The sequence below is a fragment of the Xyrauchen texanus genome, chromosome 24 (genome assembly GCF_025860055.1).
Source record: "Xyrauchen texanus isolate HMW12.3.18 chromosome 24, RBS_HiC_50CHRs, whole genome shotgun sequence".
Classification (NCBI taxonomy): domain Eukaryota; kingdom Metazoa; phylum Chordata; class Actinopteri; order Cypriniformes; family Catostomidae; genus Xyrauchen; species Xyrauchen texanus.
In genome coordinates, this window is record NC_068299.1 from 37,913,903 (window position 1) to 37,935,404 (window position 21,502).

General features: G+C 37.2%; 1 protein-coding gene across 1 annotated transcript in view; it reads right to left on the bottom strand.

The window, feature by feature from the left end:
* The window catches only part of LOC127617766 (dystonin-like), a 101,579-nt gene that overhangs the window by 50,182 nt on the left and 29,895 nt on the right, over positions 1-21,502 (bottom strand). Inside the window, 4 exon segments of the mRNA XM_052089844.1 lie at positions 600-759; positions 1,932-2,098; positions 2,278-2,448; positions 3,010-3,171. Coding sequence (XP_051945804.1) covers positions 600-759; positions 1,932-2,098; positions 2,278-2,448; positions 3,010-3,171 — 660 coding nt within the window.

Sequence of the window (21,502 nt, forward strand, 5' to 3'; positions counted from 1 at the left end):
TGAAGTAGTTTTCAAGAAATCAAATATCTGTTGATTTTGGACTGTCCCACCTCAGAAGTCTTGACTTTTTTCTAGAAATCTTGTTTTTAAATCTTGTCCCAAAATTACAAATTGTATAATATTTAGTTTGATCTCATTGGGGTTGATGAGCAAAAATTAAGTATTTATTATCAGTATTTATATGGTGATTTTGGTCTGTTCCACCTCATAAGTCTTAACTTTTTAAATCTTGTTTTTAAATGTTATAAATTTTGCATATTTAATTGTAATGTTCATATAATGTTTATTGCTAGAAAATAAAAAAATTACTTTATTAAACTACAACCTCATTTAAAATGATTAGAAATTAAACAGATCATTTAATATTTAGATTGACCTCTTGAGGTAGACAATAAACATTTTCTAAAAGTTAAGCACCTCCATTCACTTTTTCCCACCTTTGACTTCATTTTTAAGAGTTTCAGGTCGTATTTTGTGCATTATTCGTGAAAAGTGTCATAGTAGCAAAATGAAAAATGGATGAAATAAGGAAAACACGATGGAAAACATACTAAACAAGGTCACATGGGCTGTGTGGGTCACTATAGACGGTTCTGTACCTTCTGCTGTGAAATCTGCTCTTGTAACTTGGACGTCTGGGTGCCGATGGGCTCGGAGTTGGCCAATCGTTTTTCCGTAGTGGTCAGCCACTCTGTCAAAGGCTCAAGAGTCTCATGGAATTGCTGCGCCACCACCAAAATACTCTCCAACTGCTTGTGTCTGCCCAGAATGTTGCACGAGAGTCCAATTTTTAATTGCTGGACATGACTGGATTTGATTATACATGACCAAAGTACAATATGTCTGAACATCATACTTAAGGCATACTTAAAAAGATATGAATGGCATGACTTAATATCAAACCAGGTGGCATTTAGTTTAAGGAAATGACAGCACAAGACAAACAAAACATTTTACAAAAAGAAGTTGTTGTTTTTTTAAATGATAAAGAGGTGTTTCTTCAACTTCTTGTACTTCTAAAGTAAAATCTAGATTAAAAATGTTACAATCTCGCAAATGTTTTTTCTTAATTGTTTTGGGAATAAAATGTCTGACTTCTTTGTCTTGCTAAGGCTAATATCATAGCTAACATTTTGTGTATCCTAAATGCACACGATTAATTATTTTCAGACTTTTTGTTTTATTTGGCAAAATTACAGCTTTATTGGAAGTGACGACCAATCAAAAATACTGACCAATTTGCTTTGATTTTTCTTTGCTTTCTTCAAGCATCACCTGTCTCATATTTCATTTAGAGCATACTCTTCGCTGACTTTTGTAAGTACACTAGTACTCTAACTTTTCTAAGAACTTCATTAGAGGCTAAATTCTTTAGTGTGGTGGAAATTATGCCAAAAATGTGGGACAGGTGTCCCAGAAGAAAACAGATAATTTTCACACAATAAATATTGAAATGTTCTTTGTTTATTTCACTCATTGGTTTAGTTTCTCATATTTTTAAACATCTAATAATTTTTATTTTATAACAGATAAGTTGAATCAACCCTTGAGATATGAAGTACCAGAAGTTGAAGAAACACCAATATGAAGTCTTAACAAATGAAAAGAAAAAATTTTGTGACACTTTTTGGTTGTCAAACATTCAAGTAGTGAAACATAGTTAATGATAAACTACATCTGCACCCTAAAATAACTAAAAGAATCATTGAGGGAATTGCTAAGGATCTGCAATCATTCAGTAGAACAAAAATTACTTCAATGTATTCGAGAGCATAGCAAAATCATCCTCATGAAAATATATTTAAAAAACTAAAACCACTCTAAAACAGCCAAAGAGTCTAAACATGACTTTTTGCAAAGACGCACACAGACTTGTAAAGAAGGACCACTTCATGTCCACAATCTAATAATGGATGAGTTTATAGTTTTACCTGATCTCAGCTTTCTTGAGGAGGGCATCCCACCTCTGACCCAAGCATTCAATCTCTCTAGCGATCTTCTCCTTATCGACGGTGTCAGCTAACTCCGTCACCTTCAGTCCCTCCGTCTTAATAAGCTCCACTGTGGCTCTGCGCTCATCCAGCAGTTTCTGCAGCAGCTAAACACAGATCATGAAATCACACACAAATCAGCATATATAAAGAAAAACTCAATTTAACAGCTACACAAAAATATATATATAACCAACTGAGTTATATATTCAAACTACTTGTAGTGTATTTTCTATCAGTGGATTGCTTCTCATTGTAAAAAGTCCTAGCAGTACTGACTACTTACCTTTTGTTCTTGTATCTGTGCTTTGACCACTTTGAATTCTGCTGACGGAAGCTTCTGATTGGCTACCAGCTCCTCGGTGTCAGTGAGCCAGCTGAGAAGAGACTCCAGTGCATCCTGGAATCTGCCACAGTGCAGCAGAGCTTCATGGAGCTGTGTGGATCGCTCCGCAACCTGACAACATCACACAGACAATCTCACAGCACTGTTGGGGGAGCTAACTATAGCTTGCTAAACTGTGAAGTTCTCCTAATTTAAAACAGTTAAACTATTTTAGTTAAGCGAATCTAAAGCAACTACTGGTTGATTTCACAGAAGAGTGTAAACAAAACAATTAGGGTGACAGCATTACTTAAACTTGAACATATTATTTATTCTAGAACGCTTAACACTGAAAAAAACAAATATTTAATATTTATGTCACTCTGGTAAAATACCATGCCAAGACTCCCGGGAAAAAGTACTGGGTGATGACTCAAATAAATAAATGAAAACACTCGTCTAGGTGAGTGTCTTTAAAAACTTTGAGGATGTGATATGTAGCAATGTAGAGTTTTATCTCACTACACCATCACTTATTGAAATACATACATGTAGCTTGATAACAACTAAAGTACTATCACACTACTGAAAAATTTAATAACGTTTGTAATATCACTAGTTTTGGTTAGTTATACATATTATATGACATGAATCCATGTGTGCCATTTTTAACAACTAAAGAGTAATTCTCACTTTTTTGTTGAGGGTGTTCCATCTGGTGTTAACCTCCTCTAGGTCCTGCTCGAGGTTCTTGGTGCTGATGCCTTTGGCGGCATTCTGGATCAACCCATGACCGAGAGAGTTCAGCTCCTGCAACTGGTTCTGCAGTGACTCAATGACTTCCTTCTGGAAAACCTGAAATTGGTGAAAAATATGGAAGAAAAATAAACACCAAATGAAAACATTTATTGAGTTAGAAGCTATTCAATTTTGATTTGAACAGTCATTAACTGGGTGATTCAGGATTCAGTCCTCTTTTTTGTTTTTGTTGTGAAACTCAAGCACAGCGAAAAGTTTATTTGCTCAGATGCCGATCTTTCATGGCACAAGGTGCAAAGGTGACTCAATGGAGTTCACTGTTATGGTTCATTTAAGCAACATTGTATCAGATGTTTCTCCTAAAATAATGTATGAGAATTAGAAATAGACACTTGTTTATATAAGTAAGAGTACAGAACTACCATAGCCTAGATCATTTCTATTAGAAGTAATCTATTAGAACTCTTTTAAAACTCTAAAGGACGAACATGGGTGCATCTCAATCAGCTTCCTAGTTCAGTATTCAGAGCACTAATTTCTAGGGCTATCCAAATTGCAAAACAGTTCCAGTGCACTGAAACATTTGCTCCCAAAAAAATCCTAGAGTGCACTGAAAAAAACTGCATTATATTCTCTTACAGCAAAAGTCGTCAGGCTTTCTGAAGTCGTTAAAGGACAAATGAAAGTGAAGTTGTGTTCATGTTACACTGATTAATGACATAGGAAGGTAGGGAGCTGATTGAGACATGTCCAGTGTGAGATTACTGGGTACTTTTGCGTTGATTCTTTTGCTTTGCCCTTAACTGTTACTGTTGAAACTTTAGACAATGTTGTAACAATAGCTTTCTAGTTCTTCAGTTTGTTTCAATACATGACACATTTGTCCCTACCCTTGTGAAAAGACCAGTTAAGACCAGCATTTTCATGCTAGTCCGAGCTGGTTTAGGCTAGTTACTAGTTTGCTGATGGTTGGAACAGCAGTGCCATGTGCACCTGCAAAACCAGGCTGGTGAAGTTGGTTGACCTGCACAGACGCCCTGGTGAAGCTAATTGACCATGAAAGTCTTGCTGGTTAAAGGGATATTTCACTCAAATATGAAAATCCTCTCATTATTTACTCACACTCATGAAATCCCAGATGTGTATGACTTTCGTTCTTCACCAGAACACATTTCAAGAAAAATATTTAAAATGCAAGTGAATGGCGATTTCTCTTTTGAAGTTCAAAAATTACAGACAGTCAGCATAATCGTCATCGATATGACTCCAGCAGGTAAGTTAATGTCTTCTAAAGCGGTACAATCACTTTTGGTGTGAAAAAAGATCAATATTTCAGTACTTGTTAACTATGATTCATCACTTCTGTTAAGCTTCACGAGAGGGTGGAGTTCAAGCAGTCTCTCGTGTGACCTATTTGCTTGCCATGATACAGATGTAATCTCACGCTCTCCGCTCGGTTGAGACATCCAGGATAAGCACACAAATGCACCACTTTGAGTAAAGAAACAGGTCAATACAGATCTCAAACAAAATCAATGAAGCTTCTGTATAGTGTACCTCCTTCTCACTTGTAAATAGCACTGCTCTTCTGCTCTCGCACATGCATCAGTTCTAACTTGTTTTCAATGGAGAGTTAAAAAAACAAAAATAAGTACTTCAATTTTGATCTTTTTCACACCAAAAGCAATCGTGTTGCTTTAGAAGACTTTAATTTAACAGCTGGAGTCACTCATTGTTTTACATTTCTGCTAACTGTCTGTGATTTTTGGAGCTTTAAAGGAGAAATTGCCATTTACTTGCATTTTAAGGACCTACTGAGCCAAGATATTTTTGTATTTTTCTTCAAATATGTTCTGGTGAATAGTCATACACACCTGGGATATCATGAGGGTGAGTAAATCATGAGAGAATTTTCATTTTTGGGTGAACTATCCCTTTAAGAGTTACATGCTGGAGACCAGCATCCAAAACACAACATATGCTGATCTTTTCAGCAGGGTATATAAATATGTAGTGACCAGTAGCCTTATAATGTGAGGCACTTCCACTAAAATGGGCATTACTTACACTCTGATTTGTTGCAAAAGGCTACTACTATCAGTTATAGCCAGCTGTGCTGGATCACAATATCACTGACCAGCAATCACAGCAAACTCAAATGAGTCATGTCCTTATCTGATAAAGAAAACACTAATGCAATGAACAACATTCATCAGGCTATTTCGGGATACCTGGGTGCAAGGCAAGTCCACGAGTTCCATCTGTGAACATTCAGCTATGGATGTTAATAAACTCTCGATATCTACATCATCCATGTGTTTTATTCTATTGGCAAAGCCTTCCTCTCTTTCTACTAACAACAAGAAATCCTCCAGGTCTGCCATTTTGGAGTCCGCAGCTCTTTGCTCATATTCGTAACACTTTTCATCTTTCGTTACATGTTGCTCTGGTTTCTGTTGGCGACGTGAAAGAGTCTTTCGTTGCGTCACCACAACACTGAGCAGCTCACAGTCCTCCTGTGCACAAGTATCTTCAAGAAGCTTGGTAGTGGGTAATTTGTCATATTTCGATAATGTTCTGGGTCTTTGCATTTTACTACTTGACTCTGACAAAGTCTTGGCATTTATATCTGAACAATCACCATTAGTATTTGGAGCTACACTGAGGTTTGAGTTGCATGTTTCATTGCGGTGTTGGCTTCCAAGAGTCGATGCCTCTGTGTAATACAGCGGTGAAGGTAAGAGATCTTTTCTGAGTGAGTAGGGGAACTCTTCCTGGCCTGAGCTGAGGGAAAGCCCCGGTTTCAGATCCCCTGATATATCCACTCCCTCAGTAGAAGAGAGGCTTCTCGTGCCACCCCCGGGTCTTCTCTGGGCTCGCTGGTTTCGTTGTTCTCGTTCCACAGTGGGACTGCAAAGGCCGGAGTCCCCTTCCGAGGTAAGTGAGTTGGTCATACTGCGTCCTCTCCCAACTTGGCCCAAACCAACCTGGCCAGTTCCGTCATTGCACAGCGTTACGCTGCAGCTGCCATACTCACTGAGGTTAGCAGGGACAAAACTACGCCAGGAATGGCGGTGAGGAGGTGGCTCCATCTTCTCACCCACCGGCCGTGGCTTACACAGCATGGTGTCTGCACCCCGGATAATACCTCCATTAAGCTTCAAGCTGTCAAACACCAACCGCTCGTCCAAACGCGCCGTATCCCTGCTGCTGAGCTCAAATGTGCTAGAAGAAGCCAAGACCCCGTTTCCACAGAGATTGCTGATGTCCAGGGTGTGATGGCTGAAGGGCAAAGTGCCGATGAAGTGCCTGGAGGACAGACTACCCTTGGATCCCGAGGTGATTTGCTCATTCAGACGCACTGTGTCATAAATGGACCTCTGTGGAACATAACAGTCATCAATGTTGAGGTCCTCATCATCTCCTTTGCTCACACAGGAAGGGTTCTGACGTAGACAGTCTGGACGACTCAGAGGTTTGCCCATTATGGAAATAACTTACAAATAATGATTCAAATGAGGTAAAGGTTTTCAGTGCAACAATTCTGATAAAAGTGAAAGAAACTTAAAAGGGGGAAGATTGAGATGCCTTTAAGTGACTTTTACACGTTACTAGGCTAGCATTAGACACTTTACCCCAATAAAAACATACAAAAATAAATAAAGCAGTGCATTTTAAGAGGATAATTTAAAGAGTAAAATTAAGATGCCTTTATGTGCACTTTTCCGAGTTACTGGGCTAACATTAGGCACTTAACCCCAATAAAAAGATACCATAATAAATAAAGTAGTGCAGTTTAAGAGCAAAACAATGTATGCAAATATACTTTTTTACAAATTTGTATGAATAAACAATTTGCAAAAAGAAGGACCACAAATATACATTACATCATATAAAATTACTTGCCGAATGATGCCTAGAATAAAGTTTTTTAATAAAAAAGGCATTTGAATAAACTTTATTAAATCAATACAATCCCTTCTTCCTCTTAAACATCCTTTTCCATGATGACAATCCAACTAGTTTCCTTTTCTCCCCATTGTCGCAATTTGACATTGTTGCTTTCCTTAGTTTCTTAAAACCATTATATCCATTTCCATTGCAAAAGTGCTTGTATGTTTAGATTTTCCTGAGCATTCCCATCCACTTATCCAAAAAGAGGAATCCTGTGGCATATCCCAATACAAATCCTGGGAAAAGAAATCCGTAAGCTCCAGGAGAAACAAAAAATCTGCTCCTGCCTCTCTTGTGGTCCAACCGGCTATGACAGACACCCTCCTGGCACAGAGCTCAAGGCCCCCCCCCCTCACATTATTCAGGCAACATCTGCCATAGCTCCTTTTGTGCGGTGACGGGATCACAGTGATTGGTAGATGCTTGACCCTCTTTTAATTCCTCCCTTCTGTCTCTGTGGCCCATTTGACTTCTTAGTATGCTTGTGTCAGCAGCTTGTCAGGAAAGGGGAGAAAAAGCCATGCTACAGAAGTAAACAGTTCCATATCAGATGACATCACACAATGCAAAAATATATACATATTTTTCCCTTCTCTCTCTGTCTCTCCTCCTCTTCCCCATGTTTTGGAGTCACAAAAGAGCCTGTAGTCTCTCAATTACAGCAGAATGCTGAGGGAGGATCTTGATGCAGGAAATCTAACACCGTAACCTCTGCCAAGAGCATGACAGGTCTTTCTTCATGGCAAGTGAAAAAGGTGGGAGAATCACAGAGCAAAGAGGCTGATTGTATATAAAGAATGCAGTTTTTACCGCAGCAAGATAACCCAGGACCAGGACTCCAGGGGTGGGGGTCTCGTGATCTCGCTTAATAATATATCTTATAATTGGATTTTAAATTAATTCTTAATAATTCTAATTACTGAACAGCATTTGCAGGACAAAACATCACCTATACAGATGAGTGTGCATTACTGTGAAAATGCAGCAGTAAAGGAAGGTGAGTTTACGTAATACAATCAAAGAGTCCAAGAGCCATGAGATAAGTTTAACGGCCAAGCACAAGGATGAAAAAAAAAAACTTCTGCACTAAACCTGTCAAGAAAATGTGCTGGTCATATTTAGCTCCAAATCAATACAAACTAAAATATTAAAATATATTTTGCATAAATATTGGTTTGTTTGTTTGTTTGTTTTTGCAAAGTTACATTACTTTCATTACACCTTTTTACTGCACATTATACCACCAGTTCTTATTACTGTGATGTTTGACTTTCACTTTTCTTATTGTTTTCTCATGTTAAAGTTGTACAGATTTGGCTTTTTCAGAAGGAAACTCGTACTTTAATCCACCAAAGTGGCATTCAACTGATCACAAAATATAGTCAGGACATTACCGATGTAAAAAAAATCTAGACAGGCCCCATTTCCAGCAGCCATCACTCCAACATCTTATCCTTGAGTAATCATGCTAAATTGACCATTTGGTACTTGAAAATCACTTACCATTATATCAAACACAGCTGAAAGCTACGCGGTTCATTAAATGAAGCTTAACATTGTCTTTGTGTTTGTTTTGCCACAGTACGCAATAGTCTGGCACGTCTTAATGTCAATTTTAGGTAAAAATGGCAAAACAAAATGCCAATCATTGTTTTGAGGAATGAAGGCTATACAGTGCTTGAAATTGCTATAAAACTGAAGATTTCATACCAAGGTGTACACTACAATCTTCAAAGACAAAGGACAACTGGCTCTAACAAGGACAGAAAGAGATGTGTACCAGAAGAGAAAGACCAGATGTACAACTAAACAAGAGGATAAGTACATCAGAGTCTCTAGTTTGAGAAATAGACACCTCACATGTCCTCCGCTGACAGCTTCATTGAATTCTACCCGCTAAACACCAGTTTCATGTACAACAGTAAAGAGAAGACTCAGGGGTGCAGGCCTTGTGGGAAGAATTGCAAAGAAAAAGCACTTTTGAAACAGAAAAACTAAAAGAAAAGGTTAGAGTGGGCAAAGAAACACAGACATTGGACAACAGTTAATTGTAAAAGAGTGTTATGGTTCTTCCAAGCAACCAAATTGGCCCGGTTGCTAGAGAGGGTAGAGTCACATAGTGTAACCTCCTCATGGTCGCCATAATGTGGTTCTCACTCTCGGTGGGGTGCAAGGTGAGTTGTGCATGGATGCCGTGGGGAATAGCATGAAGCCTTCACACGCACTATGTCTCTGCAGTAACGCACTCAACAAGCTAAGTGATAAGATGCTCAGACATGGGAGGCAACTGATATATGTCCTCCACCACCCAGATTGAGGTGAGTCACTATGCCACCACAAGGAGCGCATTGGGAATTGGGCATTCCAAATTGGGGTGAAATGGGGAGAACACCCCCCCCCCATTTTACATAACTTTAGCATAATTTCCAGGTCGTTTGGTTAGAAAATGGAACTCACTTAATGGAAAGTGAATTAAGACTAAAGTGGACAAAAAAGATAAATATTTGAAACATTAATATTAAGTCATTCTGAAATATTTTATTTATAAAGTATTTCCTTACAAAAATCAAATCATAAATTATATTCCATGTTCAATGTGAGAAAAGTGACATCTCAAGTTGTATGCAAAGTTTAGACATTTTAACAAATTAAGTGACTTGAACAAAATGTATTTCATTATTAATCACAATAATTTGTATGACAATTAATCATCAGCCAAAATTCTGACAACTCTGCTTGAAACTATACTTTGCATTGGGCCATTTCAAATCACTTACATGCAGATGAACAAATTCTTGGACTTGATGTTGTATGCATGAAATCATTCATTTAAACCAGAAATTATGGAGACAATGACTGCCTCTGCACAGAAACAGGGCAGGGATGTTAACCCATCAGAAAAAAACTATTTCAACAAATATTGCACCATTCACAATAGACAATGCCCAAAGTCACTGAAACGAACAACTATTATTTAGACCAGAACAGGTTTAGTTTGAAAAAAAAAAAAAAAAACATTCTCAGAATACATTCCTGCAGCAATCACGGCTCTGAGATCAGTTGTGCCAATAATGTTATCTCTCTCTTCATCCATGCAACATGATCGCAGTGCAATAGCAATTTCATCATAACAAAACAATGCTCAGAAGTTCGAGTGCTCTGCTGTAAGGGGTCTCAGGTTCTCTCTTGGGGGTTCGTATGGTGAGTCAGACTTATGAGTAAGCTAAGCGCTGTGGGCTTCACAAAGACCCTTTTCCCATCATCACCTATGGAATTTGCAAAAGCTATGATTCAGGAGTGAGAAATTCCCACATGTTCATGGGAAACGTTCATGTCATGTTTGAGAAGTGGAAAAACAAGAAACATGACACTATCCAATTTCCCACATCTGAACACCTCCTGCAAACGTGCTTGCCCACGCAAAACTTGCCACCACTATGGTAGGGTGTTGTGGGTGGATGCTAGGGTATTCTCAGTTGTTACTTACTGGCAGAAGTCAAAAGAACCCAATCACAAATCTCTATGCAATTCTGGGCTTCATTTCCCAAAAGGATAGTAAGCCTAAGTGGTGTCCAACTACCCTCACTGGTGTCCGTTAAGGAGAGCAAAAGGTATCATCACCACCCCAGTAATGGGCTGTCTACACTTCTCCCATCTGGAATGCACTATAGGAACCATTGCTGTTGTACCAGTAGACTCAACAACAGCTTTTCCCCCTAAGCAGTCGAACTATGCATAGTTCATAACGTTATTTTGTCAGATCTTATTGCTGATAATGCCACTCTCTCTGAAAGGTTACTGCTTGTAGTATGACTCAATGTACAAGTTACTGCTTGTAGTATGACACAGTAGTATCGGATTAGTTATACTGTATGTCATGAGTAAATGGCCAATCAACACTGTACTCCATATTCGTGGGGGGAGAGGTGGGACAAAGGAAAATGCATCAGATAGCCCTTTTCCAACGAAATGGCATGCTGAGTCTGTGCTCTGCTGGTTCACGGCCGGGGTAATTTGGAGCCTTTTGTAAACTGGCCATACTTTTCCACTGACTTCAGAACCAAACAGTGACGTAATGGGTTGTGCGACTACTTGCCCATATACAAAAAAGACACGTCACAACACGTTTGTGTACAGCTTTTACTCTTGTTTTTGAGGACATATTTAAATATACAGATTAATGCAATCCAACGTTATTACATTGCTCAGCAAGAATGACAGAGACGACATCTATGCTAAAGTTTTTTAATCTCGAGCGTCCAAAACAGTGTAGCTCCATCCACTGTCCCTTTTGTTTAGGTCCTTCTTATGGTCCCTGCACTTCATTAAGAGTTTTTCAGTTTGTTTATGCTGTATCTTCTCGTAGACCATTTTTTTACGGACCGTGAAACACCATGACAACGGCCATTTCTACACTTTAGGTTAGCAGCATGACAAAACAACAGAATTGTGTATATTGCACACAAAGAATGCTCTCAAGGACCAAAATCCAGCGTAATCGGGAAACGCAGCCCTGGTCTGTAGATATGGCTCGGGTTTCTCTTTCAATGCAAGTCTATTTGATTTTTTTTGGGTGTTTTTTATGTCATTTGCTTCAGCAAACATAAAATGATTAAAATATTTAGAGGTAAAGATATTAACTCATAAAATGAATAAAGCCTTGAAAATACAATAATATTCAATGGAGTCACTAAATTCTTAATGAATACTCAAATGAAAAAACGAATACCGCAAAAAATGAATGAAAAATTATTATAAATACTTGTGCTGTGAATTTAGGTAAGAAACATACAGAAACATGAAAAAATTTACAAGCATAAACAAGAGACTGGGACACCCCTTCTTTGCCCTACACATGTACTGCATGTTCTTGAACGATTGAAGCAGATACACATAAAATTCCTTTTCTATGCCTCTCTTTGTGTTGCATTGATCTGAGTAATTTTGCTGAGTTTAATGGCCGTATCAATGAGAACAAAGCTGATCGTCCACCAGCAGCTGATGTAGCAGTGATGACCCACCCCACACTTTGAAAAGAGGGACAAAAAGAATGGGGTGGGCGAATAACAAGGGGCCGAATGATCGACTGAACAGCAGCAGCTGATACTTCACCTCAGCACATGGACAGCCCTCAACACCCCCATGTTTGATTCACATGCATATTCAAATATAGGTTAAGCTTCTTTCAGCTCCAAAGGCATTTAAAGGCTTTCTGGCAAATGTTATATCTTCCTTTAAAGGTGCGTACACACTGCCAGCGACTTCCCACTACTGGTTTTTGCTGTTGACAGCGAATCTCTTTTCTTTCCACTAAAAACAAACATTTTGGAGGGAAAAGACTAAATATAAATGGAATCAGTACATAAAATGCTTTATATCAAAGATGAATGAGAAACAAGGCGTGCTGTTTGCCAGAGCGGCTGTTTATCTGCGGCGAAAATGCAAACGCCGGTCTGTCTGGGTCCATAAAATCCCTGCGATCTCAGATACACCTTTCCACGCAGTATTTTTCTTAAAAATGTCCTTGTACGTGGGAAGAGACATAGAGCACTGGAAAATTTCGAACAGCAAGAATTAGCCTTTCATCCACCTTTCCGTTACTGCAGGAGCTGAGAGAGAGAGAAAGGATCACGTGAGCTCTCCCGTCTTCTCTCCTATTGGCTGTCGCTTCCGTTAGTTGCTCCAAAGTTGAACTTTTCTCAACTTTGTCGCGTCGCTGGACACGCCCACATCTAGCGCCAACGGTCGCGACAGCTCGTGTCGCCGGAAGTCGCTGTGCTCGCATTGAAAATGAATGGTATTGAGTCGCTGTCGCGCGCGATGTCGCTGGCAGTGTGTACGCACCTTAAGTCTTGACAATGGTTTTATCCCTGACTGATATGGTAAACAGCACATGGTTTTATATCACTGTTGTAGCCATATTAAAAAAGACATCCATACTAATATTTCCTTGTAAAATATAACACTTAAGAAAAACAAAGAAATTGACTCAATGTCTGTTCTTTATCATGTTGAACCTGTGTTACCATAAAAAAGGAAACAAAAAGGCTTTGCTCTAGCTGTTGAGGGGTTTCATCTCCATTTTTGAACAACTGAACAATCCAGAAATTCCTGCAGCAGCTTACTTTAGATGCACCACATGAAATACGCGTTTAAAAAAATAGACATCTAAAGTGACGGGCCAAGAAAAAGACATAAAGAAAACAACTTAACTAAAAACAAACGCATTTAAAGAAATATAGCTGGTTAAATATAAGTGCAACTGGTACAAAACAGAATGGCAAAAATAATGACTGCTTTCAAATATGCTTTTACAAAGTGCACTGATAGAAATTAGATGCTAGCATAGGCCTATATCACACATTAAATATCAAATATGCATAACAATGGCTTATTATAATCACCAAAAAGTGCTGCACATGAAAAGAATCCTTAATTATAGCAGGTCCAACTGCAGAACATAAATGAATTAGCTGCTAGGCAAAAAATAAGTGAGGTTTTCCATCTATTGTTTACAGTGAATGCACGATACAGGCCTGCCTTTACACTCGCTAACAGGGCAGGAGCGGAAGTCAGAGTTCACTGCCTTTCCAGTGGACCACAAAGACACACGGCACACATTGACCTGCAGCTGGCTCACTGCACACTCACAACAACACCCCATCAGCTGATGTGCTTCTGTTAGCACCAGATGCTCACTGACACTCTGAACTGACTAGAGGAAGCTCTAACACTTTGCTAGCAGACCAAGACATTGCTACGTAACCAGCGCAAGTTAATAAAAATCATCCTGAGGAGCTGCACGATTAATCGTTAAAAGATCTCAATTCAGACACCCACGCAATCTCATTTCTAAATGACAACGATTCTGCAATGTAGATTAATGTTCCCGTGGCATGCCTTTGTAAGGCGGTCAAATTTCAATGAGAAATTCACTTCAAGACACTTTTCTAAATGTTGATCTTTCAAACTTTAAATGGCATCTACAAAACACAGTGCTCCTGCACGAGATGCTGAATAAACTAAAATGCAACAGCCAAAGACATAAGTCCAGCATAGTGGTTTACAAACGGCAGGGTGCTGCCATGATTAGCTGGGAGTGTGACAGAATCTCTGCACAATTCAATATTTTAATAGCCACTAACTGATACAAAAAAACTACTGGAATTACCCAGATCTGACTAAATTCAATACCTGTGACCTGTTTGATTACAGCCGGCTGCTTTCCAAAGCTCACATGCGTGTGTCTGCCAATGCGCTTGTGTCTCGTGATGAAGGCAGCATTACTGCACGAGACTCTGCTCTGTTCTTAATCAAAATGACCCTCTTTAGGTGATATTAATGTAAACACAGCTGTTAATGAATTACGAGAGTGTAAACAGACGGGATTAAATCTGCGCTGTCTTGATGAGATATTAAAGCAAACACAGCCGTTAATGTATAAGCAGACGGGACAAATTCTTCAAAGTGTCTGTGTTATGTCTAAATGTATATTCGCTGCATGCTGTCTGTTATAGGCATTTAGGCATTCTTACTACATCAAAACAGTACTAATGTATATCTAATAATCACACAGTGTCAAATATTTAAGTAGTTTATTTTTGAATTAAATAACAGTTTTAATGTTTTTATATTCTAATTTTTTTTAACGTTTAATTACTGTTGCTGAAACACTGTTTACTCTGTTCTCTATTTAGTTACTGACTCTTGAATAATTCCTTTAAAAGCTTGAAGCAATTTTTACCAGAGACACTGAAGGCCACTTTGTTTTAATTTAATGTACATTTTAAAGAAATTAGTAAAATAACATTCTTTAAGCATATTTGCCTACCAGTGCAAAACTAAGTTGACAAAAAACTGTTAATGACTCGCTCGTTTTGATTTTCACTTAGCATGTGAGAAAATGACTTTTTTCAAATAGTGATGATGCTGTTTTTTACATCAGTAATGTCCTGACTATACTTTGTGATCAGTTGAATGCCACTTTGGTGAATTAAATTACCAATTTCCTTCCGAATCAGCAACATTATTCCAAACTTTTGCCACCAGTGTATATTTGGTCACTAACTGCCTTCTGACTCCTCCATTGCCCCGAAAACAGGAACATTGTCACAGTATATTATTCTGTTGGCTGCCCACTGACTCTCACTCTACTCTTTTTTTTCTCTTTCTCCCTTTATTGACTTATTGTTAATTTGTTCATTTGATGTGATTATTTACTTGGGCTTATTTTATGGAACACATTTTTGTACAATTTAATGGCACGGTTTATGTAAAAAAAAAATCTAATGTTTGAGAAAATGTACATTTAAAAAAACATTATAAAAATATGCTGGATAAACTAGCCTCTTTCTGATGTTTAATTCAGAAGTCAACAACTCTGAAAAAATTCATGCATGAAATGCCTCAAACACAACCACATAATTGCTAGTTTCCTCCTTATTCAAATTGTAAAAATTCACGCCAGCTGGCCCAGTACCAAGGTAGTTTGGGGGAGTTTGAAAATACATCTCCTCACCATATCTGTGATTGCTGCTTCAACCAATGTCAGGTTTGTGTACATGACATGCTCTTGAAGGGACAGGGTTAAAACTGACTAAATACATTTGACTATTGGCTTATCTACTGAGCGGATTCACATATGTCAGCAGAGAAGAGTCAGTCATAACAGCAGAAGAGCAAGTAATTACATTTTTATATAAATATATATATATATATTAGGGCTGTCAATCGATTAACATTTCTAATCAAATTAATTATATAATGTTCTGATTAATTAATCGCATTTAATCGTATATACAAATATTTGCTGAGAAAGCCCCTCATATAACAGTTATTCAATATATAATGATTAAATAATTGGTAACACTTTATTTTACGTAGTCCTTGATACAGAGTAATTACTTAGTTAATTACTTAGTAATAAACGTTGTAATTACATGTACCAAAATGTAATTAACATGTAACTAAGTTATGGTACAGCCTGTACTTACAGATTGTAATTACACACATGTAATAGGCAGCTACTGTTACACATATGTAACAAGCCGAGTCTGTTACATACGTGTTACAAATATGTAACAAGCCGAGTCTGTTACATACGTGTTACAAACTTGGTACACTGTAATTATGTAAGAAAGTACTTAGTACCACACAATGTAACAAGAAGTACTTAAATATATTAGGCTACTAAGGTCTGCAGTTACATATGGCAAATGTGTACGTTTTGTAGCATTACATGTATGTAACATAAAATAAAGTGAATCAAGATTGTACTTAAGTGGACTTCATGTGTATCTACATACCTTATCCATCTTAAATAACCCACTAGTTCACTGCTAAAATACATGCATTAGCTTCTTTATTACATTAAAATTACAGAAAATTACACAGGTATAAGCTACGTAAAATAAAGTGTATCAAGACTGTACTTAAGTGGACTTCATGTGTATCTACATACCTTGTCCATATGTACCTTAGTTTGAATTAACTCACTAGTTTACAGCTTAAATACATGCATTAGCTTCCTAATTACATTGCAACTACAGAATATTACACAGGTATAAGCTACGTAAAATAAAGTGTATCAAGACTGTACTTAAGTGGACTTCATGTGTATCTACATACCTTGTCCATATGTACCTTAGTTTGAATTAACTCTCTAGTTCACAGCTTAAATATATGCATTAGCTTCCTAATTACACTGCAACTACAGAATATTACACAGGTATAAGCTACGTAAAATAAAGTGTATCAAGACTGTACTTAAGTGGACTTCATTTCTACCTTACCTTATTCATATGTGCCTTAGTTTGGGTAAACTCACTAGTTCACAGCATAAATACATGCATTAGCTTCTTAATTACATTGCAACTACAGAATATTACACAGGTATAAGCTACGTAAAATAAAGTGTATCAAGACTGTACTTAAGTGGACTTCATGTGTATCTACATACCTTGTCCATATGTACCTTAGTTTGGGTAAACTCACTAGTTCACAACTTAAATACATGCATTAGCTTCCTAATTACATTGCAACTACAGAATATTACACAGGTATAAGCTACGTAAAATAAAGTGTATCAAGACTGTACTTAAGTGGACTTCATGTGTATCTACATACCTTGTCCATATGTACCTTAGTTTGAATTAACTCTCTAGTTCACAGCTTAAATATATGCATTAGCTTCCTAATTACACTGCAACTACAGAATATTACACAGGTATAAGCTACGTAAAATAAAGTGTATCAAGACTGTACTTAAGTGGACTTCATTTCTACCTTACCTTATTCATATGTGCCTTAGTTTGGGTAAACTCACTAGTTCACAGCATAAATACATGCATTAGCTTCTTAATTACATTGCAACTACAGAATATTACACAGGTATAAGCTACGTAAAATAAAGTGTATCAAGACTGTACTTAAGTGGACTTCATGTGTATCTACATACCTTGTCCATATGTACCTTAGTTTGGGTAAACTCACTAGTTCACAACTTAAATACATGCATTAGCTTCCTAATTACATTGCAACTACAGAAAATTACACAGGTATAAGCTACGTAAAATAAAGTGTATCAAGACTGTACTTAAGTGGACTTCATGTGTATCTACATACCTTGTCCATATGTACCTTAGTTTGGGTAAACTCACTAGTTCACAACTTAAATACATGCATTAGCTTCCTAATTACATTGCAACTACAGAATATTACACAGGTATAAGCTACGTAAAATAAAGTGTATCAAGACTGTACTTAAGTGGACTTCATGTGTATCTACATACCTTGTCCATATGTACCTTAGTTTGGGTAAACTCACTAGTTCACAGCATAAATACAAGCAGTAGCTTCCCAACTACATTACAATTACAGAATACTGTATTTTAACTCAATAGTGTAGAGTTGAATTGATGTGGTTACCCTTTCCATCCACCTGCCTGCACACAAAAGGTGACATTATCAAAATGACAAGTCAAATTGTAAATTTATTTTTCCCCTTCAAATACAACATATAATTAGCAATGTAATTAGGAAGCTAATGCATGTATTTAAGCAGTGAACTAGAGAGTTAATTCAAACTAAGGTACATATGGACAAGGTATGTAGATACACATGAAGTCCACTTAAGTACAGTCTTGATACACTTTATTTTATGTGGCTTATACCTGTGTAATTTTCTGTAATTGTAATGTAATAAAGAAGCTAATGCATGTATTTAAGCTGTGAACTAGTGAGTTTACCCAAACTAAGGTACATATGGACAAGGTATGTAGATACACATGAAGTCCACTTAAGTACAGTCTTGATACACTTTATTTTATGTGGCTTATACCTGTGTAATTTTCTGTAATTGTAATGTAATAAAGAAGCTAATGCATGTATTTAAGCTGTGAACTAGTGAGTTTACCCAAACTAAGGTACATATGGACAAGGTATGTAGATACACATGAAGTCCACTTAAGTACAGTCTTGATACACTTTATTTTACGTAGCTTATACCTGTGTAATTTTCTGTAATTGTAATGTAATAAAGAAGCTAATGCATGTATTTAAGCTGTGAACTAGTGAGTTAATTCAAACTAAGGTACATATGGACAAGGTATGTAGATACACATGAAGTCCACTTAAGTACAGTCTTGATACACTTTATTTTACGTAGCTTATACCTGTGTAATTTTCTGTAATTTTAATGTAATAAAGAAGCTAATTAGGGCTGGGATAAACGATTATTTTTGAAACGATTAATCTAGCGATTATTTTTCCGATGCATCGATTAATCTAACGATTAATTTTTCCAGTCCGATTCGATTTCGATTCGATTATCTACCCATGAATTGACTAATAGCAATTTATACATGTTGATTTACATATCTGAATGAAAAAAAACATTAATTCCTTAACATTGCAATATATGTTTATTGCTCTTAAAATTCCAAAATTAAAGACTATACAAGTGCAAGGTAATGCATTCTTAGTCAGACTTAGCATTCAATAAAACCTTGAAGCCTTGAAAACACATAGGCCTAGCTTACTGAAAAAGTGCATCTTGTAATTCTTCTTTCAGATTAAAATAACAACTTAATGTCTAGCATTCAATAAAAAAATAAAGGTCACCCAAAATACTTGTTTAGAGTAATTGAAAGAATACAGTAACCAATGTAAACTTGAGGGCTTTAAGCTAATACAGAAAGTGCTTTTCCAACAAAAAATAAATAATGAAAATAAACATTCAGAATTCAACATTTATGGGCCTAGCTTACTGAAAAAAAGCATCACATGCAAATAACAACTTACACTTTCCTTTCACCTTAAGAATAGTGTGTGTGTGTGTGTGTGTGTGTGTGTGTGTGTGTGCGTGCGTCGCGCGCGCCGGGTGGCGAATCTTCAGGTGCTGGTGCATTGCCGTGGTGCTACAATGGAAGGCCATCTCCATTTTGCAAAGACGACATATCACGGAATTGTTTACTTTTAAATGAAATAATTCCCATACTTTTGAGGAGCGAAGTGCGTGCGCCTTGCACTTCTGATAGTCTGAGGAGCTACTTGTGTTGCTACTACGCTCGGCGCCGCCATCTTTGTTTTGGGTCTGACGAATCGACGCGCATATTTTGCGGCGACGTATTTTTTGCGTCGACGTCATCGCGTTGTCCCAGCCCTAAAGCTAATGCATGTATTTAAGCTGTAAACTAGTGAGTTAATTCAAACTAAGGTACATATGGACAAGGTATGTAGATACACATGAAGTCCACTTAAGTACAGTCTTGATACACTTTATTTACGTAGCTTATACCTGTGTAATTTTCTGTAATTTTAATGTAATAAAGAAGCTAATGCATGTATTTTAGCGGTGAACTAGTGGGTTATTTAAGATGGATAAGGTATGTAGATACACATGAATTGCACTCAAGTACAATCTTGATACACTTTATTTTATGTTACATACATGTAATGCTACAAAACGTACACATTTGCCATGTGTAACTGCAGACCTTAGTAGCCTAATATATTTAAGTACTTCTTGTTACATTGTGTGGTACTAAGTACTTTCTTACATAATTACAGTGTACCAAGTTTGTAACACGTATGTAACAGACTCGGCTTGTTACATATGTGTAACAGTAGCTGCATATTACATGTGTGTAATTACAATCTGTAAGTACAGGCTGTACCATAACTTAGTTACATGTTAATTACATTTTGGTACATGTAATTACAACGTTTATTACTAAGTAATTAACTAAGTAATTACTCTGTATCAAGGACTATGTAAAATAAAGTGTTACCAAATAGGTATACATAGTTATCTTTAAACATTTAAAAATTATATATATATATATATATATATATATATATATATATATATATATATAAAATAAAATAATATTCACATATTTAAAATGCATTACATTCTTGTGGCAGAAGAGTAAATCATTGATAAGACAATACAAAAGGCAGATTTAGAATACAATGTATTGTTTACTACCATATTATTGAACATAAGCCAATCATTGGCACACAGTTCACAGCAATCCATTACACAAGTGAATTTGTCAATCAGTTTGAGATTCATTATGAGGGCTTGTTTAAGGACCCGTCAATTTCAACAAGTGTCAGACATGCTTGTGTAGCGTCTCGGGTGCGTTGCGTCATAAATATAAAATTTTTAGGTCACTGTGTCAAGTTAAATATAGTTAGAACACATCTTGAGATCCCTTAGTTTGAATTTGCATTCCATCATATGTTTTGAACGCAAGACCGTAACGAATGTCTGTTCTGTTTCATTCCTACTGACAGCCAGAGGCAATGTAAACACTACTGGATTATCGCAGTGCCAGCCAGATAGGTCGAGAGAATATACCAACAAAGTCACATAGTGATGTATGCTGAACCCTGGGGGTTATATACCACAGTCGCTCAGCACTCTGCCTCTTTCGCTTTCTCGCCTGGTTGAGATAGGTTGTTTTGGTGAAGTGATATATTGCGCTGTCAAGTGCAGCTTACAAGAGCAGCGAGATATCGTCCTTACAAGCTGTGTCAGCATGCATCAACGCCACTTCAACGGATTTGAAGTGTTTTGGTGAGTTTCATTCCTTTTCGTCGGTAACACTCTGTGCCTCTCGGTGCAATACGGTGGCTGGTGTTTTCCGCGCTATAAGTTAACGGTCTCCCGTTGACATTATCATCATCCATTCAGTTGTTCTGAACTTTTTTCCTTGAACTTATGTGACACTCTGCGCCCCTCGGTTCAATCCATCAGACATTTTAGATATTTATTTCTCTTTTTCATGAGATATTTCTTGACATTACCTGTCTGTTCTCCCGGAGGAATTATATAATTATTATTTTCCTGTCTTCTGCTTCATTACCATCATTCTACTTGACTTAAACCTTACGGTTCTATCCACTGACTTGTAAGCTGTGCCCTGATAATCTCCTCCCAGATGACAGTCATGACGTCTGCCCGTCG